The sequence below is a fragment of the Melanostigma gelatinosum genome (assembly GCF_949748355.1).
Source record: "Melanostigma gelatinosum genome assembly, chromosome: 13".
NCBI classification, from domain to species: domain Eukaryota; kingdom Metazoa; phylum Chordata; class Actinopteri; order Perciformes; family Zoarcidae; genus Melanostigma; species Melanostigma gelatinosum.
This window is the reverse complement of record NC_136646.1, coordinates 21,428,888-21,456,776: the sequence shown is the minus strand read 5'-3', so window position 1 is coordinate 21,456,776 and position 27,889 is coordinate 21,428,888. Positions and strand designations below refer to the sequence as shown.

General features: G+C 42.8%; 1 protein-coding gene across 1 annotated transcript in view; it reads right to left on the bottom strand.

Annotated features, from left to right (window-relative positions):
- The window catches only part of hs3st4 (heparan sulfate (glucosamine) 3-O-sulfotransferase 4), a gene marked incomplete at its 3' end in the record, with an annotated part of 65,011 nt that extends 53,893 nt beyond the window's left edge, over positions 1–11,118 (bottom strand). Inside the window, exon 1 of the mRNA XM_079280998.1 lies at positions 10,487–11,118. Coding sequence (XP_079137124.1) covers positions 10,487–11,082 — 596 coding nt within the window. The 5' untranslated portion in view covers positions 11,083–11,118. The remainder of the gene's footprint in view (positions 1–10,486) is intronic.
- Between the last annotated feature and the right edge of the window lie 16,771 nt (positions 11,119–27,889).

Below are 27,889 nucleotides of genomic sequence, written 5' to 3'. Positions count from 1 at the left end.
ACAATCACTTCCTCAAACGGCTATTAGCAATTAGCATAATCCCTAATAGCTTTCTTTTGCATTTCGTTGTCTTCATCCACGTCGCAAGGGAGTTGGCAATGCCACAGCTTGTGTTGAAGACTTCTAGCGCATTGCCGGTGGAGGAGACGGCGGCAATATGTTTCATCACAGAGTCGTGGTCTCAGGATTTCACTGAACCAAGCGCCTCCCAATGCAGCGTCTTCGCTATATGTATGGAGTGTCTTGAGCGCAGTGTACACATCTGATACCCGGCTCATACATTGTTTCACACTGTGCTGAAATTATTCACGCGGAATACCCCATGGTGATTTGTGGGAAAGAAAGCGCATGAATAAGTAAACAACATAACGCGATGAGGCGCTTCAAAGGCGATGGGACAATCACAGCACACAAGATCCTTGAAGCCAATGACTGTTTGTCTTTGTTTGTGACAGTGACTCAGGGGTGTAAGCAGAGGAATTAGCTCACACCTCCGGAGTCTCGACACATCACACAGCCATAACTTAATTAAGTCTGTCAGGCTGCTGCTGCTGAACTGTAGGTGCTACAAATGTAGGTGCTAGATGCATTTGGCCACAGAGATCACCTCCTGCAAATGCTCCCAATGTTTCATTCCATCAACAGAAAATGGTAAATTGCAGACGAAATGAGAATCCTGAAAAATGAGCTAAAGTGGCATCTATGTTTAGCAGCCAGCGTCGGATGCTAATTTCTGTGCTTTCTCATTATGGACAAGGCTTTCTTGATGGAAGAAAGCCATATTGCTGCATATTTATACAGCATAATGGTCATATGATAATGCTGCCTATTTTAGTGGGAGAAGCCAACATCCCCCCCCCCCCCATCCCTCAGCATAACACACCTATCAGCTCATGGACACACGTTTGAAAACCACTCCCAGCAGTCCCTGTATCTTGGCTCCATGACCATTTCTCTTTGACTGAACACATGCATCAGCTTGTGTCATGAGACCACATCCCTCGCAGCCAATAAGGAACACGAGCGGCGCAAGTGCTCCGGGAGATGTGGAAGGAAAATTGGAATCTTGGCAATTGTGATTGACATGCGTATTTGTCCCACGGTAGTGTTATTTGCCGAGATTTAAAGACGTCTGCAAACCAGCATTCTGCCGAACAGAGTGATTGTTCCTCCAGACTCAAAGCACATCAATTCTGTTGCATGCAAATAATCATTTGGAAGAGATGAATCCCTTTTGAGCATAAAATGACTTTCAGCTGAGCTTATGGTTTTATTTTGGGTCTGAAATAAAGAATTCAACAACCTCCTATGTCTTTCATTCTTAGACAATCTTAGACAATCTGTCCATGTCGTGGAACAAAAACACAAGCCTAAGTCCTCCCTTCGATCACTGCCACAAATGGAGGAGAAGGCTGCTCTGAATGTTATCCGGCTCTCTTGATGGACACGAAAATGAAGTGGATATGAACCTTGATGGTGAACCATAACCCTAGGCCCCTTCATAGCAATGGAAGGTGGGGGGGGGGGACTCTGAATTAAATTCCAAAGATCAGTAAAATAGACTTCTACTTGAAAGCATCGGAGTGTAGCTCCAGCAGGACAGGAGAAAGAGATGACTGGCTGCGTGAGAGAGGAGGAATGCACATGAATTCTGAACGGGACCAAAGGCAGGATGCAATTGGCTATACTCATTAACTTCTCAAGAGGTATTTTTTCTTCCCTCCATATGCAAAAAGGATGGAGCCGTATTACTGCTTCCATAATTTCCATGTTACAACACAGATCGCTACAATAAGATCAAACCAATTTGTAATCCTGGGATGGAATGTCTTCAGCCAAAACAAAACCAATGAAGGGAAAAACCTCCTGAAAGGTAATTCAGCACTGTGCTGTGTTGATCCACCGCATTAGGATAGTACAGGACACAAAGCAATGTGAAACCTGGAGATAGTGTCGTATTAGCTGCACTAATTAGCTGTGCTGAGGCTTCGTGGGTGTACGTTCATACTGCACTTGTCTGCAAAGCGTTGAGTAATGATTGAAGTTATTGGTTTTCTTCCATTATCCACTCGTGACAATACAACATGATTTGGCCTCGGTTAGCTGTTGGAAAAGGCAACGCTATTTTCTGCTATATTTACAAGGTAAATGTAGCTCATGCGAAAGTTCAGTCAGGAAGACATTCGCTTGTGATCGCTGTCTCTCCCCTCCTTGTGATGACGATCAGCTGATTGGGGGCGTGCACGGTTAAGCAGCCAACCAGATTCGGCACACAGTTTCCTTAAGCCAATCAGCGCGTTGCTGTCACACTTTAAAGCGTTCTCCTCTCTGCTGCTGTCAGTTGTCATTTCAGCGTTAAGCAGATGCGACCCGCCTCCAGTCAGCATCACAGTCAGGCTCCTGATTCATCATCAGATGGCAACAACTCCTTTTCACCACCACCACCAGTGTCTGGACTCCAGCGGGGATTAGGCCTATGGGACCTCAGTATCCCTACCATCGGTGATAGTACTTCCGGATGGAGTCCAATCGCCACAGACTTTGCACTTTGCATGTTTGAAGCTTGTACAATAAATCATTGTTCAATTATAAAACAAGTCTCTCCTGATTGAAATGCCCTTGTATGCTTGCTGCAAGTGAAATGAGAATATTGACACCACTCTGGTGTCTTTACACCCGGGGCAAACTGACAAAGAACAGATTGCAGCTGCTGATAGCACCAGGATTTGCACATCATTTGTGTCTTAAGGTCTGATTCACAAAGAATATCGCAAATATTGAATACAACTTTTTCCCATTCAAATCTCACTGTAGAAATAGTACATCTTTGCATATATTAGTTTTACAGATTGAAACAACGAGGCAGAATGTATTACCCTTGGACAGAGATGTCTCCCTCCATCTCCAGTATTTGTGCTAAGCTAAGCTAATCAACTGCTGCCAGTAGCTTCATGTCGTATTACCTCATGGACCCGATCTTGTTCTCTAACTCGGCAGGAAAGCAAATGAAGCGTTTTTCCTTAAATGTTGAATTTAAGACAAAGGATAGTCTGCGTATGAAGACACTACTTACAGTCGAAATGTTGATGGCACGATACTGACTAAAAGAACAATTTAAACATTATCATAAACATTATGAGTTTCCAGTGGATGTCTGGCCTCGAGCGCCGACACGTCTAGAAAGGACCATGCACATGAACAGCACTGGACAGATTTCCACTGAAGAAATGAACATAACATGCCATCAATGATTCACGTAACCCGATACTATCATGGATACACTTTTCCACACGAGCCTATTAACAATATTACTACATTAAGTGTCAAATATGTAGTTTTACCTCAGAGATCAGGCACTAACTCCACCATCACACTTCACAATCAGCTGCATGTTGGATAATCACCGAGGAGTTTATCAACAATAAGAAATCACTTCACACGGAGAGATGACTTCATGATATTATTGATTCAACAGGGTGGACAGGAACAACACGTTCTCTGTATGTGCGTTAAAGCAGGAGAATAAAGCCGCTCGTTCAGGCTGTGGGATAAAAGGAGTGATGTTCTTGTGCCATGCTGCATCTAAAGAGATCCTCAAACAAGAAATAAACATGATTGCTGCTGTGGTAACTTGAACCTCAGAGCTCCATGATGCTGGCGAGTTTAATCAAGTGGAAATAAGGTGGGCAATGAGAGACTGTACTGAAGCGGTCCACTCTCCTGACAGCGCAGGGGTACGCTGCTAATTAAAAAGTTTAATTCCACAACTGCAGCACTGGCATCAGAGCACTCAGAGGTGCGTCCTTGTGAGTCTTGGCGCTGTCTTATCAGGCGTAGGCAGATTCTTCCATGTTGCCGGGGAAGGCGCGGGGCAAGCGAGGCACTGCAGCAGCACGAAGGCCCAGCTGGAGGGGATGGCATCCTGCCTACTCGGGGATCTGGCCCACCTTGTTCTCTCTCAGAGTGGATTCACAGGCTCCCAGTCAGGTGGCAAGAGTCAGGGGCTAAGCTGCCCACGGAGCAGCTGAGAGGGGGAAAGCAGGGCTAAACGAGGGATAAACACAGGATTTCGACTTTCTGCTGCTGGGCTCGGCAGTGGATCCATGTCTCCATTACACGTTTCCAGTCACCGGGTCCTTTCTCATGACCGGAGGTTGAAGTATTCACTGAAGCCTGCGCTGCAGTACACACTGTTCCCTGTTCCTTCAAAGTCCCACAGCAGCTGAATCAGACGGGATACAATGACAACGCTTCCATGAATAGAATGTCTTATTTTTTGAGAGAGAGATGGCGGGGGGGGGGGGGGAGAAACATGTTTCTTTGATAAGGTGAGGGGAAGAGAATGCACTCTATTGTAAGACATCGCTGGAGGTAGAAGTTTCCTTAATCTGTCGATTGGAGCATATTACAACTCGCACAATGAGAAGTCCTTGGAAATGGCGAGGCTAATTCTCTGGCATGTTTTTGAAAGGCTACGGAGCATCAAGAAAAGAGAGATTAAAAAAAGTCAGCCGCAAAAGTAAAATAGTTTCAGAGTATGCTGGAATGAAAACAATATCTCCTGGGACTAATCAACGCAGAGCTGGAAGCTATACTGCCGACTCGTTTCTCAGCACAGGGACGGAAAGGAACACCGCTCTTAAGATTTACAGGCGCATCCCCTCGGCTTTTATTACAGAGGGGGTTAAAGTGTCATTTTAATAACACAGAGATATTAGAGCTTGCAAGCCTCAGTAAAACTTTAGCTCTGGTTTGCAGTCATCTGATTTATTTTACATTGCAGAGGAGACCAAGGATACACAGGTAAAGTGACTGTATCAATCTTCATAGTGCATTGTGGGCGGTAAATCAAGTTGTTGGGGTTTTGAGCAGCGCGATGACGGTCAGGAAACTTCTACAAACGAGAGTTGTTTAGATTATGACCAACTGTTGCTTTGTCACGTCCTCCTTAAAATGTGTTTTTAATTTACTGCCTCCAAGGGCCGACTGTGCTTTTGATAAATGATGTATTCTCCTCATACACAGGTGAGCTTGGCGATAAATCCCTTTACACTGGGTCAAATCCATAGAGTCTGTGGTGAAACCGTTACAGCAGGTGGCAGCTGTAGTGTGTTCGCAGCAGGCTGACGGAGCGATGTGTTGTTCAGGATGGCGATCTGTGGTTTGATATGCAGGACCTGCACTCCTGTTCCACAGAGGGACACATGTTTCTATACGCGGCGGTGTTGTCTTTCCTTCTGGCTGCTGTTACCTCAGAGTTCATGCTCTTAGTGGCCGTTATTTGATGACGTACTTTTGTATAAATCACTTTTTATCTCCTGTTATGTCTTATACTGGGACACTTTATGAGAGAAGTATAATTTATGGCTTTTGGACGGTTCTTGGGACTGGAAGTGAGTGTAAAGATATTAACAGGCTTGTTCATACACACATTTAATGGATTGACAACAGATTTTACTTCATTGTATTTTAACTCAGTTCAGGGGATTTGAAAAGGCTTGTTTAAGGACCAAAATGTGTTTTTCTTTGTTTTATGTAGAGCAAATGTGAAGGGTGTGCATCTGGCTCTCTCAAAGTATTTAATGTGTAATTAACGACATGGTCCACAATCTGATACACAAATATGTGATTCAAAGCTGATCCAACAAGAGTGTAAAAGGTCATTTTCCCCATCAGTGCCTTATTGTTCTGTAAAGTCAATATACTAGTAATTAACATTATCGCGTCACATTTTATACAACACAGTTCTTCCGTTGGGATTCCAGACAGTGTTGCATAAACGAACACAGGAAGCACAAGACCACAGAGCTCTGCTTCACAGGCGTATTGATTTGTGATACATTTCACACAGAATTTGGGATCTATGGTTCTGTGTCGATGTAGCTGTGTGTCAGACTCTTGTATTGATTTTTTTGATGAGTATCAGTTCAACTTTTGCACCTCTGGCACATATAGATGAAGCCTAAAGTTAGAATACCAAAACACACTTTCCATTCACTTCAATCTCAGCTTTTACTCATAAATTACAAAGATATTTGAGGACAAATCCATGCTTCAACATACACCATTACTTGAATTAAATATGTATAGCATACTTCCATTATTACACAGCATTATTCCTCAACACAATTGCTGCATAGCAGGTTCTTTGAGTGTGAAGAAAGCCATTCTTACTCCTTGTGAAAATACTGATGTACCTGCTCCCACATTGCTGACTGTCTAGTTCACACATCAATGCAGAGCAGGCTCACTGAGGAAGCTCACTCCTCCTCCTGGATTATTTGATCTGGTCAAAGACTTTTCAACCGAAATTAATTTAAATCGGACAATTGGACACGTTTCAGAACGGTTTTATTTCTAACAATGTGGTACATGCCACTTATAATCTGCAAGTTAAGGGAGCTGTATGGAACACTGACAGCCAGCGATTAAAATGGGAATTGGAGTGAAAATTCTACCAAGGCTCGACGCTCACACGGGTTGCCAGTTTGAGGAGATTGAAACTACATGAGCGAAAGACGAGTGCAACATTATGCGTTTCCGGGTCAAATATCAAAGAATGTCTTGAGATGAACCTAATAACGTTATTTAGGCTAACTGGCTAATGTTAGCTACTTTGGTTCACAAAAATGTCTGGCAAAATTTGAAGACAATCATATATCCATCAATATCTTACATATTGGTTCTTTAACTCCACTACTACAGTAAAATACTTACAAATATGTATTTTCCTATTTTGTAATGTAATAGTTTTAAATCTGTCATCAAGATGCCATTGTAATTGATCATGTGTATCTACCTGCCGCAGATAAATATGGCAAGCTTATTCAAACGGCTGTTCAAATTTGTATTTATTTTGGCTTCTTGCTTTGGCTGTTGCTCCTTTCAAACCCTTTTTGCGAGCACTAATATAAACACTTTGTTTGGCATTTTGCAAAAATGCTGAAAATACCAAGCAGTCAACCTCCCTAATAAGCCCTCATTAAGCCGGTGTTATGGACTTATGGACTAGTGAGGATTCCTGCTGAGAATGCTCATGAATCCTCATGTATGATCGATAATCAATGACATTCTTAAGCTCAATTTATGAGGCACATTATCCTTCCACTAAAGCATTTTGAATGCTGGCACAGAGCTGCAGTAACATTTGCCATATTGGTCATCATGCAACAAACGTTTGCTAATCCGGGATGGGCGTTTTTCACCAGGTTGGGGCATGCTCAAGGGAACAGATAAGTTAAATCCTTGCGGTGGTGGCTCATCCTCTTTACTCAGAAATAGAAGCAACATTAGAAGCGCCAATTGGCTGATGAAAGTCCTGTGTGTACGGTAATGATGGCACTACATTGCTAATTGCTTGTTCAAGTAAGCCCAAATCACACTGGAGAAACTGTCCAAGAGTGATAAAAACAGGAAAGCTGCACGAATCACCAATCTGGGCCCGTCTATGGAGGCTCATAGGCCCACACTAAACATGGACTCCTGATGTGAATATATACGTATGTGCTGGATTTGTGCAGACATTTTTACATACATGGAAGTCTGTGTTCATAGAGAAGGCTAAACCCTTCTCTGTGCCACGTCACGATAAGAAATACTTAGCAGCACTACCACAAAACATTGTGTTTTTTTAAGCAAAATTGTGTGCAAATGAAGTCATGTAAACTTAAGACTTAGAGGTGCTCAATACGAAAGCCTGGTGGTTTCTTTAACTCCCAACACAGCGGCTGTGGCATAAGAGGGGGTGAGCGCTACTGCCTACATGAAGGAGCTCATAATTCCTTTTCTTTTCACAACAAAAAGCATTGTTACTGAATGAACAAAGAGAGCAACTAACTGTTCAAGAGTCAGCTGAAAGCTGGCACGAACGCATGTTTACAGTCTCATTCAAGTGGACCACTACCCGTAACCTCCACTCACCCAAACAATGCTTTCAGCGGCAAAGGCTCCAGGCATGCCTGAATGTATCCACACTGATTATTTTCACTTCATGGCTTCAAGTTTCTTTAATTCACAGCACAAAACTCAATGGAGCTTTCCTTCACTCTGCCATCTCTCCTCCGGAGCACACAGTCGTAAAGTAACACACACAAAGTATAACAACACAGACACACAAAAGATCACGAAACCTGAATATGAGAAAGGATGAATATCACCAGTCAACACAAGCTCACTGCAATAACACAGAGATATCATCGGATTCACTGTGCTGAGAACCGACCGAACGAGCATTTGAGGACATGTAAGCGCTTACAAGATGCCGTTGGCTTGCATTGCCCGTCGTCTATCGTATCCATCAAAATGGAGAGCAGGTGTTACTGTGACAGGCCCACATTTATGAATCACATTTTACGAGATTACTAGTCTCGTTCAACTACGCCAATGTCAAATGGCTGCAAACATCTGTAACTGATCATAATTTCACTTCCATTAAGTCCACATTAGCCAGAGCATCACAGACAGAGAAGAGGAATGCAGTATAATGCATCATTTAGAAGCAAACAAACAAACGTGGTCTGAATATATCCGTGTCTGGTATCTGAAAAACAAAATGTCTCAACTCGTGATTTCAAAAAAAAAAAACATTTCACCATCAATTTTGACAGCGGCCAATGTGTTTCTCTCCCTCCTGAATGCATCATTCTGAGGAGAGCGGCCCACGCAGGACAATAGATATAAAATAAAGGCAGCTTTAGGGGGTTATTTTGCTCAGGGGCCCTGAAACACACTTATTATTATTCATGTAAGCATGTCATCCTCCTGTCTAATGAGCCTTTCACCGTGAGCGTAATGAACCAGCTTGCAAAATGAGCAGCCGAGAGCTCCCATGTCTATGCAGCAAGATGATAGCAGATGTTCCGCAACCCAAACACCAGCGTAACAGACACACGGCGAAACAGAGGGGACGTTGAGTCAGCGTCCTTCTCATCAGCTCATTGACTCCATTAGAGGAATCTTGAAATGCCCTCGGTCAAACATCGTGAGAACCACGCCGAACTGAGCCATGACCAGCTGACCATGAATGAACCGTCTAATTGATTGGTGTTGTTTCTCATCAACATGGCGATGATGAGCAGGTTCTTCTCTGGCTAACACACCGGGACTCAAAGTGAATGTCAACAATCACACACGGGAAAGGTGGCGATAACCGATTCCGACACCTTTTTGAGCAACCAGCTGCAACGCAATGAACGAAAAAGGTTTGTTAGATAATACAGCATTTATTGCAGGTTAGATTATTATGCAATTTGGTCATTGAAGGGTTGAATGTTGTGTTGAGGAGAAGATGAGAATACTGGCTGACTTGTAAATTCAAAACAGAGTACTGCCAGGGGTATAAATGATTCTGGTACCTCTTTAAATACTTGTATCCAAAATAAATAAAAAATACTCCTGTAAAATAACTCTCTCTCTGTTTTACAGTAATCTGTGAGACTGTGCATGTGTGAGTGTGTATAACAGTGTAAGGGAATCTAAACCTGAAGAATAATTACCTGAATAAGATTTCTCATGCAATATTTAAAATGATCATATGATGCTTCTGTCGGTGTGTATTTCATATTTTCCTCTATTTGTTCGAAATACAAATCTAACATGTAAAACAGAATGTGATTTAGATTTAGAGATTACAAATTTAAAGGTCAGACATTTAAAAAATAAAGGAATAACACTTGAAACGATAGAGTGACACGTGTGTGTGTGTGTGTGTGTGTGTGTGTGTGTGTGTGTGTGTGTGTGTGTGTGTGTGTGTGTGTGTGTGTGTGTGTGTGTGTGTGTGTGTGTGTGTGTGTGTGTGTGTGTGAGTGAGACATATATTGTGTAACTGTGTTCAAGGTCTAAACTTACAGGCAGACCTGATCGGGTATATTCTCATTAAATAAAATACACCTTGTGATTCAGAAAGGAGGTAAAACTGAATTCAATTGTATGCTCTCAGACTCTTAACACAATATTACAGAATTCACTTTCTTCAGTTAGCCACAGTCTCTTAAGGACCATTCCAAAGTGTTAACAATTTCGACAAATGAATGTCATTTACTAAACACTTTCCAAAACTGCTGTCGTTCATTCAGCATATGCTGAATAAGAGATTACACTTGCTGGAGAGAGGTAAACAGCACACCTAATTGAATCTACACTGAACAAAAGAACAAAGGGTTTATTTAAATCGGAGACAAACAATAGCTTTTAATAATGTAATATAGCTGAAAGTACAGTGAGTGAAAAGTTATCATTATCACAACGTATTAAGTTTGACGAACATGTAGACATAAATCACGGTGATTGATTACCCATCAATCTCAGCAAATTGATTTTCTTACCACCAAGAAAGGCATGAAGACCTGTGACTGCGAAGCTATACACACGCATGCATTTAGAAATATACCAGCACGCAGCCACTCTTTGGGAAATGGTAAACAGCAGCTTTAAGTGTGTGAGTCGGGCTGTAAATCAAAACACTGGGGCTGAATAAGACGGAACTCACCGGTACCAGTCCAGCCCCTTCTCGTAGTTCCTGTCAAAGAAATGCGGCTCGTTACCAACGGCTCTGACGTCCGGGTGCACCCTGAGAGCCTCGAGCAGGGCTCTGGTCCCCCCTTTCTTCACCCCGATGATGATGGCTTGGGGAAGTTTCTTCTCTCCGTAATCCATGGTGCAGTTCACCCTGAGTTCGCTGTCTGTGGTGCTGAAATCCTGGTGCTCCTTATCCAGCGCGCTGGTGTGATACGCCGCCGCCGATTTAGTTGGAGACGCCTGAGTCCTAATCCACTCCACTGTCCTTTGTTCGGCCTCAGCATGATCCTTCACGGTGGAAACCGCGGTGGGTCTCTCCGCCTCGGTGAATTCGGTGGTGCCCTGGGAAGCGGAGTAAAGTTTCTCCCTCAATGTCACAAAAGTTGTCTCCTCCGTCACCAGCCTCCCTTGATACGCGTAGTTCTCTTGCAGAGGGAACTGCAGCGAGTTGTAGCAGCTCATCAAGCTATAGAACAAGTAGGTGACAGAGAGGGAGAGGGTGAACATGAATAAGATTTTCCGGGGCACTTTAGAGGTGAAAACCGAAGTGCTGGACCAAAATGCCATCTCTGATAGCAGTGATCCTCTCAAAGAAGTGGCCAGACATGTTTCCACCCCGAGTCTTGCATGGAACAAAATCAACAGCAATAATCAGTCACTATCAGCGCTGCTCCAGCTTAAAAAAAGCGTGAAGCTGGAACACACCAATCCAATCCAAGCAAATCGCATATTTATAAGGATAGCGTAGAAATAGATCGTTAAAATTCCGGAAGAATATCGCGTTCCTTTTTCTTGAGTATCGATTTCTTATTCCAAGGCTGACAGACAATGTCACAATTTATTGGACTGAACTTGCAGATGTGAGAGGCTGGAGGTCTGGCGCCCTTCCAAATGAGCACCCTGCCTTCAACTGGACCGAATGTGATGGACCGAACCGTGGCATTTTATAACAAGGGGGGAAGAAAATAAACAAAAATGAACAGCAGAGTGTTTAAAGTCGGCTTCTTCCCATCAGCCACTCAGCCCGAAGTCCAGTCTGCGATACAAGAGTATATTCACATCCATCCAGACCAGCTTAAATCCACAGTATCTCTCCAACACGGGGGCGATCCTTTCTCTATTCTCTTACTTTGTGCAGCACAAAGTCCGCAGCATTTGCACAAAAGTATCCACTCGTCACTGACCACCAGGCTGCTGCTCTCCGTCCTCGCGCCTTCTCAGATTGGTAGAATCCAACGGTGTGCGCGTCGGCTGAGTGAGCTCATCTGAACTGAAGCACCGTAGAGCCACACGGCACAACTAGTGTGTACACCCACGTTTTCCTCTATCCGTGCACAAGTAGGGCTGTAAAACGTCAGATTCCCTCAACGGGAATAGTTGCGTGGAAATCTGCTGCCGCTCATTCATGCGACTGCTTGCAGAGATAGGAATTGCGTGCTGGGATGTACGAAGGCTCGTTACGTTGTGAATTGTAAAGTTCACTATAAAAGTCCATCTCAGGATCTTTTGATAGAGATTCTATTTTACAGAAAGCTCATGTCTGCACCCTGCTGGTTTTCTGCAGAGCGATGCAAAATTAAATTTACAAAGAAATACAGAAGAAAAAAATAACTTTATTCGGATCAATATAAAAGCAACTTATATGAACCAAGATGGGTAATGAGGATCACTGTTTAGGGTTAAAGCGATGCGTCATGGGGGGTGTAGTTTTCCTCTACATGTGTCTAAATGCACAATCCTGTTCTGTGTTATACTGAGGATGGGGAGGCTGCTTAGGCGTATTAAACACTGAATTTATTATACGTGCACGGTGCAGGTTACTGGTGAGGATATTCACTAGACCTTAACTTGTACGCTTTGTTGCCGGGATATAGCGTTTAAAATTGCATGCCACTGAAACGTCTCCCTGTTTCAGAGTATCTCATTCATCACACACCTCCAACACACCAGGAGAGCCAGCGTCATACTCATTGCAATGCATCGCAGAACAGCACGCCACTGTTGTATTTTAAGTTCAGACATATTTATATGGATGTTTTGCCCGACCAAACTTGTCTCTTCTAAATGTCTGCAGCCGGCTCGGCATGCAAACCAGGGGTGACACAAAGTCACTTCACTATGGAGAGTTGCAGCATTGAAGGACGACTCTTTTGCATTCAGCCAGTGCATTTCCACCCAATCAGAAAATCTATGAGCTACCAGTACAGAGAGAAAACCCATCTTCTTATCTCATGTATGTCGTCAAGATGTTTGAACCCAATGGAGATGTAGCAGGTGCCGTCTGAACTGAAAGCTGCTATCGATAGTTTTACAACAATGTGAAAACAACATGACAATGTGAAAGGGGCCATTCATAGTGTGAATTATCACTCCTACTGCAGCTCCCACCGGCTTTACAGAGCTTTACAGTGAGTTTCAGCTCGTTGTTTAGCTTTCCAGTCCGCAACTTTACTGTGTTGGTTCACTCAAATTGCTGTCATGGCGTCGTTTTCTGTTGCAGCAGCAACACATGCTCCAAAAAAACAACTGGACCCGCTCAGCACCAAACTGCAAACAGACACAATCAGCGACTAACTGGTGGACATGGTGGAGCATTGAGCAGGCAAATAGACAGTTATTTCCCTCAGGAGCTGGTAGAGACCAAAAACAGAGCTAAAGGAGAATATCAGACACATCAGGTGACCGGAAACACGACTCTAATTGAATGAAAATGTTCCATAACTGCCTGATGTGTAAATAAGCAACAAGTTTGCAGTTTCAACTTAAAAGGTCAAAATAAATTCTGAAGTCATACTTGTCAACCTTGAGACCACAAAAATCTCTTTCCTGCATTCTGGTGACTTTTAAAGCATAACACAATAAGAACACCACAACTGCATTGTTATGTTTAATAGAACATACATAGTAATTGTGTTTCATAGTTTCCAATTTTATGTCCCAACCAACATGGAATATCGTGTTGTTGGCAAACTCAACCTGTGCAACAGCAATGCAGGCGATTGGCTGAGGGGGAGGAAAGCATGGACAAGTGTTTGGAGTACTTTGGTTGCCGGGTGTTTGGCAGTCAAGAGAGCGTAGGAGAGCTCGATGGGTTCGATGAAATTGTTGTATTCACAAATTGCCACTCGGAGAAGCGGAAATCTCTCTACCAGCACCTGCCCCGTTTGTAAATTATCACCGTTATCCGACTTCCTACACGTCTAAGAGTCACCCAGAGATGTGTGAGCATGCTCAGACACTCCGGCTGCGGAGCAGTTGCATCAGAACGTGTCAGTGGTAACAACACCAGTGAAGTGTCATTAAGATGGCTGCCGCTGCTCAGTGCTGATGATAAATTATTATCAGAGCACAAGAGAAAATATATTGACCCGTTTTATCTTCCCTTTGCCGCGCCGGTTATCTGAGTCATTCATAAAGCGCTCAGACGTTGTCGGTCCCTGTGGAAGCTGAGTGCTCAGTTTGTGTCTATTTGCATTTACAAACAAGCACTCACTCAGGGAAAATGGGAGTTTATCGAAGTTGAGTTTAAGTCCTGGCAGCTGCTTTGTGAAGAAGAGAATTCACTGGCTGTGTCAAAAGGCCAATATCTAACGAACGATTGATACTTAATGCGGGCAACAGGTCCTAACAGGCGTTGAGTGAAGCTAAAGATCATTTAACATTGTCTCATTGTTTCAGGAAGCTAGCCACTGCAGTCACAATCTGCTCGCACTCTGTTTCCATCACAATGAGGCTGTGAGCCACAAGGAGAGCTGTGGCCCTCTCTGCGGCGCGCATTAACATTCACCTCGTGTCTAGATTGTATTCAGATATGAATTATCCATATTACATTCATACCTGGAATTAAAAATGTGTCTTAGCTACAGAGTGTGTAGCTAAGCTTAACTATTGTCAGGATTTTCAATCCTGACAATAGTTAAGGCAGAATTACTCATCATTAATATCATCTCACAGGCTTTAGAGCAGGCTGCAGCACTCAGTTATTCTGGTCCTGTGTGTGTGTGTGTGTGTGTGTGTGTGTGTGTGTGTGTGTATGTGTCTTTTACAACACACCTGGTTCACTGTGTTTGTTTTAACACAGCGATATTTCTGTATTACAAAGAGAAGACACATTTACGCCGCAGTATTCAATGGAATGACAGCTGGATGGAAAATATAACCAGTTCTTTTTAATAGCAATATAATACACACCTCGTGGTGTTGATCACCAGGTCTAATACACACCAGACAGCTCCACGCCAGTGATTGGTGGCCAATGCATTGTTCTTTTTGGGCAGGCAGCCTGGAGGCAGTTAGCACCGACGAAGTCAACAGCTAAACTGCATCTTATACAACACCTGCCATCACTTGTATGGTGAATTAAGGACCACCGTCAGTATGTGATTCATCATCCCAAGGTGCATATATCTATAGACTGTTTTATGCTAAAAAAAAACAACTCCAAATATTTTTAAATAATTCCTGTCCAAATTGTGAAGAGGCACCAAACAGGAACTTCCTGTAAGAAATCATCTGCTGCTGCACCAGCTTTTGACACTGGATTTAGAGTCTATATGCAATGACCTGGTTGTGAACTCTGAGACTGTCTGTCTGGTGGAGCTGAGATGAACGGGCCATTGTGGGGAGATTTTGGCACCGCTACAGTGCTCGGTGTAATTAAAGTCCGAGCACTTTGGCCAGTGATACGCCCTGTTGTTCCACTGGGGCTGACAGCAGAGAGGGTTCATCAGGCTGCAATTAGACAAAGGATGGCACCGTCCCTCCATCCGTATGAATCCATGAGGGTCACCAAACTGTGACAAAAGGGACTGTAAAAAATATCACAACAGGCGCAAATTTCTCTTGAACTGTAGTCAAATCTACACATTTAATAGTATCTTCATTTTCATGACCTGGTAATTTATTGCGCAACAGCAACTTCTGAAAGAGTCATGTACTACAAAGTCCCAATGAAGTAATTCTTGTGAAATGCATGCATGAACCTGGGCTCGCTACACTGTATAGTCCAGGCTCAGGCTCAGCAGAGTCTACAGCCTTGGTGTCTGCATTTAATGAAGATAACAATTCATGAGGACATTTCATGAGGAAGATGCCTCGAGTGACACTTGAAGGCATTTCCTCATGAACGTCTTTGAAGAATTCCTCTGCAGGAAAAACAGAGATTTCTTACACAGTACTCTGTGGTTAGAATGATTGTGAAAAGATTTTACAATTTTAATGTGGAACATTGTGGAACACATTTCAAACTTCTAAAAATGAATAGTTTTTATAGGAATACATTTACATTTAGACGTCCAATGAGGGATGTGATAATCCCATTCTTTATTTCTGGGCCTGGTAAATGCATTTGGATCAGTATCACATAAACCTCTGTGGAAAGCATCTGTTTTCCGTTAGAATTCCACGCATCCAGAGAGCGGAAGCCTGAGGCCAAAGCGTGTACAGTAAACAAAACCTGGGATGTATGAACACAGCGTGTGGAAACATGTGTGCGACCCTGCAGCTGTGCACCCTGCATGTACCGGTGTTTTGAAGACTACATTTAAAGACAGAAGACACACTCAGGGTTTTCAGCCCATAACTCCAGGCTACAACCCTGGAGAACAGTGCTCGGGTCATCACCCTGTTAACTTAATTAAGAAAGCCAAGTAAAAACATTCTATTTATGGATTTCTGAATGCTGTCAAAAACCAAACAAAAGAAATCATGGGACACTAACTGCAAAACATTTTGACCATCTGGCTTTAATGTTGTATTATTTGTTCCTGCACTGAAATAGTCATGTTCATCGTGTATATTTATGAGATACAATATGCAGAGTTTGGCAGGAAATTGAATAATTCAGATTTTTTTTCGGAGGATCTTGGCTTCACCGATTTAATATTTAAGCTTTCCGCAAAAAATACTTTTTCTTTGACAAATTTGAGACGCATTTAATCAAATGAATATGTCAAGAAGTGACTGCTTCACAGTCCGCAAAGGTTTGGATGTTTCGGATTGAGGATTGCTGTTGTGAGTTATGCACATTTTGTTGACTGAAATGCATGCGGTGACAGAGACGCTGAAGGCTGAGCAGGCACAAAGTGGGGCATTTCAAGTAATAACAAATTATGGCTAATTGTGGGAGCCGACAGCTATTGAATTAGTCAGCTATTAGACTTGTTCCTGTGCAATGTATGATTTCACGTGATTTATAGTGACGATCATTTGCACTGATGAGATCATTTGTAAATGAAAGAGTGTGTGTGTGTGGATGTTTCCCTCTGATGTGTGCAGTGGTCATTCTTCACATACACTCATACCCCGACGAATCCTCTGATCCTACAATAAATAAAAAAACTGTTCCGGAGCACAGCTTTGCAGAACAGGTGACACCGAGTGACACTGCCCACCGTCCTCTGGATCGAATTGTTGCATAGCTGCAAAAGTGTCTGTTCGAAACCAGATAAGTTACCTGTCCCTTAGTCTGTTATTGTAGCTAGAAAGCGTTTTTTGAATTGCTGAACTTGCTGGCACAACTCAGCAGGGTCAACTGTCAGGATGACTAATTGATGCTGGGATTGACAGTATTGATCTGTTTGTTCTCACATTACAGATCTCAGTGGAGATGGTTGGAGCCGTGTACCAAAACTCAGGAGACGCCACGGTCAATATTCGCATTTTCAACATCCAAATACATCATAGCGGGTCGACAGGCCTGTCCCATTTCAAAGGCTACTCCAAATATGGCCAGGAAAGCCAGCCTCGTTTGGCTGGATTTAGAGGACGCGTCGTCTGTGGCCCGCAGCGTGCAGCAATCCATTCCACCTCAGGCAATTATTTACTGCCGTAGAGGAGGTCCCTTTTAGTTCGGCTATAGCACATGTACTGTATAGTGTATCTTATTTATCAGGTATTTGTGTGGCTAGAAACACAAACATTCAAAACACCTTTGTCTGCATACAAATTAGGACACAGCTTGCATGTCTTATCATGTCACGTCCTCTGTGGAGAAGGCAGTTATGGAATTTGTTGTATATTCTCATGGAGGAATCATTGACCTAATATGTATGATAAGCACGCATACATTTCCCTAGATTGTGGCAAAATGCACACTGACCATAGATCCCATACATTTCCCTCTCGTGATGATTTATAGGATTGATGATTTTTTTCTTTTGTCAGATTTTAATAATCATAACATTCAATAAGTTTACTCATACTCTCAAAACCAGTCATAACTAAATATCATATCATCATCCCTTTGGGTTGCTACATACATGTTTTTAGACTTTTGATAAAAAAGTATATTATTGTAATGATACAATGTCTAGTGACTCTATTTCTATATGAATAGTATAAACATAAACAAGACTTTTAATGTTTCGCTATGCTCTACATTAATTATAAAATGGTATTTATAACGTGATATCTTTCTCTGCAGCTACTTGGTGCACTTCAACACTTACACATCCTGTCATAATCAAAAACTGCGATGATATATGTATTATGTTTCACACTGTGATTCTAAATCCAGAATGCTCTCTCTGCTCTGGTTGTGGTGTTTGCTGTCCCAGTCGTTGTCGCACTGCAAAGTCAGTCCAACAAGTCTATTAGTCGACGGCGTAACCGAGGAGAACAAACCAACGGCCGGCGTTTAGAATCGCAATCATGATTCTCATCGCGCTTTGCTGCGACTATATTGTCTTCCCTGTTTCCAAATGGCTGGAGTGTCGATGCTGAGGGGAAATGATATACTATCCTTTACTTGATCAATAATTCTGCTTCCCTCCGATGTTGACCAGGCTGCCACATAGCGGACTAATTAGATGATAAAAAGTGATGGATGTGTATTAAATTCAGCTTTCAGTCCTTTGGGCTTCGTCCCATTTTCAGCTGACCTTTTGAGTCCTAACTTTAGTGTAGGTGGATGCACTTATATCAATTTGTTGGATGTTTGTGATGCAGCAATTGGCCTGTGTTGCATTGATTCACTATAGAACAAAACAATTTAAATAACTGTGTGTGTGTGTAGATAGAAAACGAAGACAAAGGGACAATGAGTGAGTTTGCACATCCACCAACATGAATAAAATAAAGCATTAATACCTATTGATCCTCACTTCAAAACACAAGATAATGAGATTTCACAAATGTTCTCCCAGATAAGTCACAGTGGCTTTGCTGCGAGAAAAGGGCCAAATTATCCCGACTGGAGATTGTTTGTGCCAGAAAATCCAATACCCTCTATGAACGGGTCGTGTGTTCAATAGCCTCCTATGAGGATGTGAGGACCAGTCGACCATTACTGGAGGGAAAGTGAAGAAGGTGTAAATCAAGGCGGCTTGCAGTTCTCATGGATCGTGTATTCCCAACACGATCAGTTGGAGGCCACTTGAATGCCCTCAGACAGTAACTGCAGAATATTTAAATATGCCCTATTTTACCATCAACGAATGGTACATTTAGAATATTTTAAGCACATTTAGTGTTGAAATGGTGTCTCGACGTAAAAATAAAGTTAATATCTGTCTGGGAGAAAAAAGGAAAGATTATTTTTCCAACAGCACAAAATGACCAGTACTCCGTTTTGGAGCAAAAACTCATTTCAAGACTCTCCCAATCTCCTCCTCCTCATCGCTGCCCACACTTCCTCAGCTGCTCAGTGACAACAACTAAAATACCTTGATCTCCAAAACTATTTTCTTCTTCCAGTATAGTATTATGCATTATGAATAACTAAAATGGAACACTGCCAGTGTTTTTTACCTCTTAAATTTAAGGAACACAACTATTTTGATATGACCTTGTAACCGTGTAGACGTGGATGTCGCTGTTTTAAAGGATGCCGTGTCTCTTTGTAACGTCTAATCAAACAGTTTGCAGAGGATTTGGTGTTTTTCTCCCTTTTCCTCATTTTATTTACTCGTGCATCTTGATCCCATTTTCTCTTTAACTCATCCTCCCATTGTGCCAGTGCTCTATCTTTAGGGTGTTGCTGTTAGACTGATGCAACACTGCTGTGCTTTTTGTTTTTCTTGAAACATGTCTGAGCACAGCCAAATAATGGGGTACAATTAGAGCCGTGGTAAAATTGTTCTGTTGGAAACATCATCACAGCAAAAAAAAAAAAGAAAAGAAGCCTGGAACTAGTTTCACTTTCCTCTAATGACCTATCAGTGGAAAATGTCTTGAATTGATGACATCCATTTGCCCTTTCCATAACGTGTGCTTTGGAAGTCGGTCCCAGCTGTGATGTCCTCCACCGAGTGTCTGTAAAGTTAGTGACGCTTGGACTGGAGCGAGCTGCCCGCGGACCGCAGGCCGTCTCCTGAGTCGTTGTCCCCGAGTTATCAAGACGTCCCCCGGTGCCTCCCAGGTGTGGCCCCCTCAGCATAATTAAGGTGGGATCTGCCAGGGCTTCTGGTCCAGGGTCATTCATCAACTGGATCACCCGCAAGATTAATGTGCACTTGCTGCAGAGCTCCAATGGATTGCTGCCACTTGCTGAGATCATTAGTGTTGGCCTCCGTATGACTGCAGAGGGCTCCGCTCAGTGGATGGGGAGATTTGCAGCTTTGCATACTAAATGAATAGTCCATCATTGCCTAATTAAGGGATTATTGGAGACACTTGTGTCCAGTCCCGCGGACAGTAAACCATAACTGAAGGGCAAGCTAGATAGATTAGCTTCACCTGCTTAGTAGCAAAGTGCAAAGTAATGAAACTGCTGACAAAGGTAAGCTCAAAGTAGAGCTTACCTCTGGGGAGTGCGTTATTACACAACATGTAAATCCCAAAGGGACTCGGATACACTGTTTCATAACTCAGTTTTTACAGCGTAAGGAGAAGAGATTGCAACATTTCACCATCCAAGCACAGTTTTTTGCGAACATTGATCCTGCTGATAATCATGCGTGATGGAGTATTACCTTCCATCACAGAGCAGTACTCTTTGCAGAGTGTTAACACTATACTAATCTGACAATTGCAAAGCGATAAAGATGAATATTGTCTGTCTGATATAGTGTACAGTGGGTTTTACAAGTTGTGTCAGTGAGAGCAGCCTCCTGTTGCAGCTTCAAAACGACGCTGTGAGAACGGTGAGAGTGACCCACAGCAGTGAAGTTGTGGCTCAACAATGAACTGAAACTCACGATCAAGCTCATTAAAGCCGAGGGGAGCTGCAGATTGTAGCAAGAACTGTCGTCTAGCTTCAGCCCGTCCTCACATACTGACGCTTTGTTACCCCCTCCCCTCAGCATCTGATACCGATGCACAAGGCATCCCTTAGCGTCTATATTTGGCGTGTTGAGCTTTCAATTAACGAGAATGAATGGCCTTCTGTGTCATTATTAGACGCCCAGAGAAAGTATAAAGGGGGTGTAATGCTGAGTGTGATGACGATGAAGCTTAATAGCAGAAACAACCCACACAGTGCAGCTGCCAAGAAAAGAAATCCGATTTATTTACCTGCCATTTGTACTTCTTATATAGCTGTGGCATCATGCTGGGCCACACTAGGGATTTTGCTTGCTTTAAAGAGCTAATGAGAGCGCGGAGAATAAACCAGCCTGTCTAAATGCAGCCTGGGAAACCAACACATAAAAGCAGCTGAAGCCTCAATAGAGCTACAGAGTTGGGTTGATACGGTTAGATTTATTTACTTTCATTCAAAGAGACTTCAACCTCCATAGGAACAATTGCTAGATGTTGTACAATACAAAATCTCTTCTGGCAACAACATACTTGCATAGAAAATTCCAACACAAATTTGAATACATGTAAATGACCAGACGGAAGGAGCCTTCACTTGTTGTGTAAACCATCATACAGTTTCACACTGAGAGGGGGGGCTGAGCACAGCTTTCCTGGCTTTAAGCCCTCCCTGTATATGAGGCTTGTTTTTCATTGACTGTGTCAGGAATCAAGAGGGCTAATCCCTCAGACTTCAGATGAAAGTTTCAAACGAAATAATGAAAGGCGTACTGCCTGAGGGTGCATATCGGGGTGAACGTACAGCGAGCTGGAGAGAACAGCAGCGGCGCACGACAAGCAGCAAAGGAAGAACATAACAGCTTCCCTTGCTGCCACCCCCACCAGTCTAACTATAAATCACATATTCTGTCTCCAAGACATAAACAAATACGCAGCAGAGCACATCAGAAACTTGGCACAGCATGAGTACTTATAAAACGTAACATTTCGCAGCCTGTTCTTCAAAAATATCTGAATGATCCGTAAAATGACTCGACTTCATAAAAGGGAACAAGAGGCCACGGTTTTTTTTTTTTTACAATTGGCTTTGTGTCAAAATGTTTTCCTCCAGTATTAAGAACTCCTCCAAGATGAAGCATTTGCATATTTTGTGACGAAGATATGTGTAATTACAAGGATGCTAGTCTATGATACAAAACCATTGAATCTGATATGGCAGCAATGTTTGGAAAAGGTCTTCTCTGTGTGTGTGAGTGTGTGTGCATTTATTTGTCTGTACCTGTGTGGGTGCTATGTGGAATCTGTCCACATTGTTAGGTAGGTAGATATGAAATGTTGGCTTCACACACTGGGAAAAAGAATTAAACACGATATGGGGCTTGCGCATGCGCACTGATTGCTGGTGTTGCTGGACATTTGTAGGAGAATGCACAAACAATGACAAAAGTACTCTTTGTAAGCGATCCTCAGAAGCCGTTGTATGAGTTCATGTTGCATCATCCATCCATCTGTAGCATTGCAACAGTCCACAGGGTCGGGATTTGTGATTCTTTTCTTAACCACCCTTGCTTCATTTTTAGGTTGACATTCCAGCAATTGGGAATGGCACAAAATGTTTCCATCATTCCTTTGAGTTGAACAGATAAAAACGGCCCACTCAGAGTTGAGTCAGTGTCAGACGTTACCAATTTTGCCATGCCATTACCTCCAGTTGGCTTTATGATGCGTTTCACAAACAAATCATTCTTGTGCCTTCAGCTCTTTCAGCAGATGAGACATGTAGACTCTGACTTGGGGGCTTGAGCTGCATAGAGTCTGCACTATACCTCTGAAATGACCGAATTAGAATGCCATACTGTTCCCGAACCCATGTGCAGTGAATGGAGAACACCTCCAATAGTGCTGGCAGAGAAATACATCTGCATTCTGCTGGTCATGCATATGTAAATCTCTTTTTTTTTTCCCCTCCACATAGCGATGATTTGTAGGTAGGGCCAGGCAACTTGGCCAATAACCCTTGCAATAATTAATGTGCAAATAAGATTGTTTGAAAGATGCTGGTAATTTGTGCAGTGAGATAAGTTTGTCTGTTCATGTTGGTATCACTGCCGGCAGCCACAGGCAGAGCAGGCAAGCAATAGTTTCATAGAAGATTAAAGCATTAATTGACCTTCTTATAAAACATTCATTTATCTTGATCCACATTAGTGTTCACAGTAATTATGAAATAATGAAATAACCTAGGCCTACTGTTGTTTGTACCCCACAAACGATTCGGACTAATACTCGCTCCCTGTAAGGAAATCTGGATGAACACTGTGCATTCTGCTCACTTCATACAATTTACCCTCTGGCGCTGTTTGCTGGGAACAGCTGGACTGGTCAAATCAGCTGCTTACAATCAAATGCTGTTGTATAAATGGCGAGTGTGTTGTATTGTCCATCTTATTTTCCCTGTTTTCATATGGAAAGCACTTTCTGCTGCATTCCTCATATGAAGTGTGAGGATTTATGTCTAGCTCTGCTGTATTTCCCTCAGTAGTGTCCTCCTACGAGTCTCTCCGTAGACACAGCTGTGCCTCATCTCCTGTGATCGCCTCCAGCTGACATAAATACTGCTGTCACTCTCATCCCAGTTGTCACTCCGTCCGTTTACCTACCTGGTATTCCGACCCGCGAGTAGTCCGTTTGTTCACTCTTGAAGATCTGCTACCAACGATGCATTTCGTTTTTTCAACTTGCCTGCCGTACAGTGTCGAGCCTCGGGTTTTCACCTGTACGAGGAAGCCTTCCAGTTCGTTCCTCGGAGATCAACTGTGTAGTCTTGGCGTTCCTGTGTCGAGCCTCGGGTGTCACACAGACGATCCAGCCTGCCTGCCAGCCAGCCGCGGACCGGCCACTTCCCGGCTGAGATCCGAGCGGAGCGCGAGGACGCGCCTCCGTATTGCTGTTTGACAGTTTTCCTGTCTGCTTCGTCTGCCACTCAGCAGGATTAGCCACTTTCCGGCTTGGAACCGTGCGGAGGCGTGGAGACGCCTCCTATTGACTTTGTCCATTTCCTGTCTTTTCCCTTGACTGAGAGAAATAAACTATCTTGGTTTTGAAATAGAACTCTGCTCTCTGAGTCTGCATTCGGGTCCATGAACACCACATCATAACATGAAGGGTGCAATACAAATAATTGATTATCATTGTTATTAATATTATTTCCCATTAAGGTTTGGAATGAGCATTAGGCATGTTAGCAGCAGCGTCCTCACACCTCGGTCTGTGTGCACAGGACACGTTGAGGCACAGTGTTGAGTGTCGGTCTCTGTTTCAGCAGCACAAAAAGGGATTTCATGCCCATCATGCTGTTACCATGTACTTTACTTCATCAGATTAAATATTTGTAAACAAGCATCATACTGTACATATTCTAACTGCTGTTTTACATAGTTTATTGGGAGCATTCTGGTGCAACTGTCACAGATTCACAGAGTGTAATCTCTGTCTAAAAATCGGCATGACTGTGCTTTCTGAAAGAATGGTGGAAGCAGCCGTCTCTGATTCTCCACCTGATTTAGCAATAACTGACACGCAGAGGCGGTTCCCCACAATTGCTCTGCTCTGCTGGGCTGGGATTTAGTTTCACACATTGCATCAGATGTCAGAAAAACAAAAAGGGTCAGTGTTTATTGCAGGCATCAGAAAGAATTCAGACTCAAGTCTCCCCTCGGGTGCCTCCAATACCCAACCTGCATCTCTTCTTCCTCAGCACCCCCCCCCCTCCTCCTTTTCACAGCCATTCCACCATGTGACAGTGTTGCTGGGCATGAAATACAAAAGGCATGCTTTGTCTGGGATGACTCTCCTTCTGTCTGACCAACCGCAAACATCTTAATTGGGGCTGAAAGTGCAAATCTCTGTGCGTGGTTTTATTTCAACATACTGGTTAAGACTGATTGGTGAGGAAGCTTTAACTGTGGCAACCTTGAGACTGTGTAATAGAAAAGCCGTCCCCGAAGAATCAGCCCAGCCAATGGTTAAACTGTTCTTAAACCCTGTTCTAATTCATTAGCTTTTCACAATGTCTGACATGTTCTCTTTTCCCCTGATGTGCCTCTTTAAGCTTTTAACCACGTGAGTTTTAACCCATATGTCTTCATCACGCTGACATTTAAATTGTCCTTCCTTTCCAGAGTGTAGTGACTTCAAAATAGACATTTCTTGAATGCCTCAAATCAGAATTTTCAGTTTTGTGTGAAGATGTTTTGCTTTTATGGCGGCGTGTTTGCACCTCAGTTTGTTCCATACAAGTCATGTTTCTTTACCGTGAGCGATGCTGCCATGTTTCTTCCTGTGAACAAGCATGTGGTCATTTAAAGGATTTTTCAAAGGCAGCACATGCTGTGTGCAAAGGGAACATTTGTCCAGATGTGAGATTCAGGACGTACAGTGCCTCTCCATTCAGAGAAGAGCAGGGGGTTAATGTTTACGTGGACGAGAAATATGGTCCTTGATAACAGCCAGACAGAGGTTAAGTTTATCCACTATGTCGAGAGATAACGACTGTGGTTTGGTTTTTCCATTTCTTCCGGGATACACAGAGTTCTTATCTCTAAAATGTGACATGGTGGAAAAACAGGAAGCCTAAAGGTGTCGGAGCAGCAGTCCAAAGATAGAGCGGTTGTGGTTATATTGGTTATTATAACAGTGAGTCAGTAATCTGTAGCATGAAGAATGCAGATGCATGATATTTAAATTGTTGGCAAAATCTGAAGTTCTATTTCCGATGGCCATTTTGGGCAAAACAAAGATTTTTTATTTATTCATTATTTGTAGTTGGTTTAGAATGAGTCCTTCATATCTGGAGCGGGTCCTTTTCATGTAGTCCATCATGTTGCACCGCCGTGTTTCTACAGCAGCTCAGAACTGCTGTCGTCTGACTTCCATTGCTCCCAAAGTCGTGTTGTATTGATGGCGTCTGAGCGAGGCCAACAGCGTTCACTGCTGTGCATTTGGAGGCTCACGTTGCCGACGTCTTGTAAAGGGAGGAGTGAGCGGAGGGGTATTAAGTTGGTTGCGATCTGCAACCACACTGCTAAATAAAACCAAATCCTACACACTGTTCCTTTAATCATGAACAAAAATGAGTTACACACACACTCTTATGTATCTCGAATTGATAAATGCATTATCGTCAGATTCGATATTCGTCCCAAACAGAAGTGCACATTTGTTATTGTAGTCAAACTCAACCAAACACCTTGAAGATAGGCTGTGATTCAATTTGATCTCTCGGTTTATAATATTGTGAAAGAAAAATGAAATATTCTAACCATGGCTCCACGATTTCACCTTGCATGTGTGAATGAAGTATACTGAAGTGCTTCTGAATGGCCCACAAACTAAAAGAAACTAAATGAAAACATTAGTCTGAAGGTCACAGGGAACTTGCACAAGTTGCTGTGGCAACTTTATCAATTCACACCACGTTTTGAATGAAAAGCAACTCGAGTTACACCATCAATTCACAAGATTCTCAACTGTCCAATTAGTCTTATCTGTGCTCTGCAAGAACACAAATGTGCCATTTTATAGAAGAATGTGGTAGAAATGTGGGAATGTAATTGTCCAAAGAATCAAGAACAGAATATATCACCAATTGATTACCGAATTATATGATCATTACAAAGCTCCGCTTGTGTCAGTGCCTGTTTTATGGGGTGCCATGGGCAATTGTACCCAAAATGACAAACGGAGATTCCAATTAAATATGGCTTTCAAGTGGGAAAATTATACTGGTCTGTCTTCACAGTGTTACACAGCCTGCAGGTGTGTTATTCAATCCTTTTAATGGTGCAAGAGAAAGTCGTATGAGTGACACGCTGAGATAAATCAACCGCTTAATGGGCAGCACAACAGTTTAGAGAGGATCATTTAAAGGAAGTTTTTTTTTTTGTTTGACTGATGTCCTTATAGTTCAATGCACAAGATTGTAACCATGTATTCTACACGCCATCAGAGCGGTATCAAGGTCCATCTGAACTATCACAAATATGTAGTTTGCTGTCACATGAAGGTAAATGTTGTCATGAGAGCGATGGCGCTCTAACTGTAATACGAAGATGATTGACACGTCTGAAACGCGTACTCGACAAATGTTTGCACAACGTTCCATCGGTTGAATTTCAGACATCAAAACCGTGTCATTACGTCTGCTGGCATCAAGGACAACTCTCGCATGAAACAACTCTACACTCCGCAGGCCAGTTGTTACTTCTCGGCAGGTGCCTGTTGCGATTGGAAGTGTATAAATCATAGAGCGGGGAACGCTGTCAGCCGTGATGACACTCCTCATAAACACTGCTGACCGCTGGCCATGGCATTGTACTTCTTCATCAGCTCTCCCCATCACAGACGAGTGCTGTGGGCGCCATCCACATCCGCACTAGACGGGGAGAAGCAAACACTCTGGCTGACGGGAAACAGCTCTATACTCTGGAGTGCAAAGCTTTGAATTGCAGTGATGTTTCCTTGGCACAATTTAGGCTCAAGTGCCCACGGCGTTGATACAGAAAAATAAAATTTTGTTGCAACGAGTTTACATCACACTGTACTGCGGCACAGGCTTTTATCAACATAAGCAAGCTGGGCCAATATGATTGAATATTTCTCTCAAGGCTGTTATATTCATGAATATGCAAGAAAAACACGGACCGTATGTACAGTTAGTGCACGGTGACGATCATTTGATTTCACTCCATGATGCAGCGAATCTTTACTCACACGCTTTGGGTTGTGTGTCTAGATAAAGTGCACTAATAAAAAATAAAAATATAAAAAATATAAACAAATGGCACCAGTTCCCAAGAGAGATAACCTGGAACATCAAAGGCTTATTTGTAGCATTACAGCCTTATTTTGACTCACAACACTTCCTAATACGAGTGAAATACAGCTCAACTTGCCATAAGTCGGTTTATATTGAATATAATATAAGTTGACCCGCTGCAATGGGAACTGTACACATACAAATGTAGAGAATTTGGTTGATTTGAAGAGGAATGTCGGTTCTACTCCTGTTCTATTTCTAAAAACTCGTCTAAAAAGACGCTCGACTTAATCCTGTAGCATCAGTGTTGCTCTCAGTGACGGTGTGTCCATACTCACTCATTACATGCATCGTGTATTT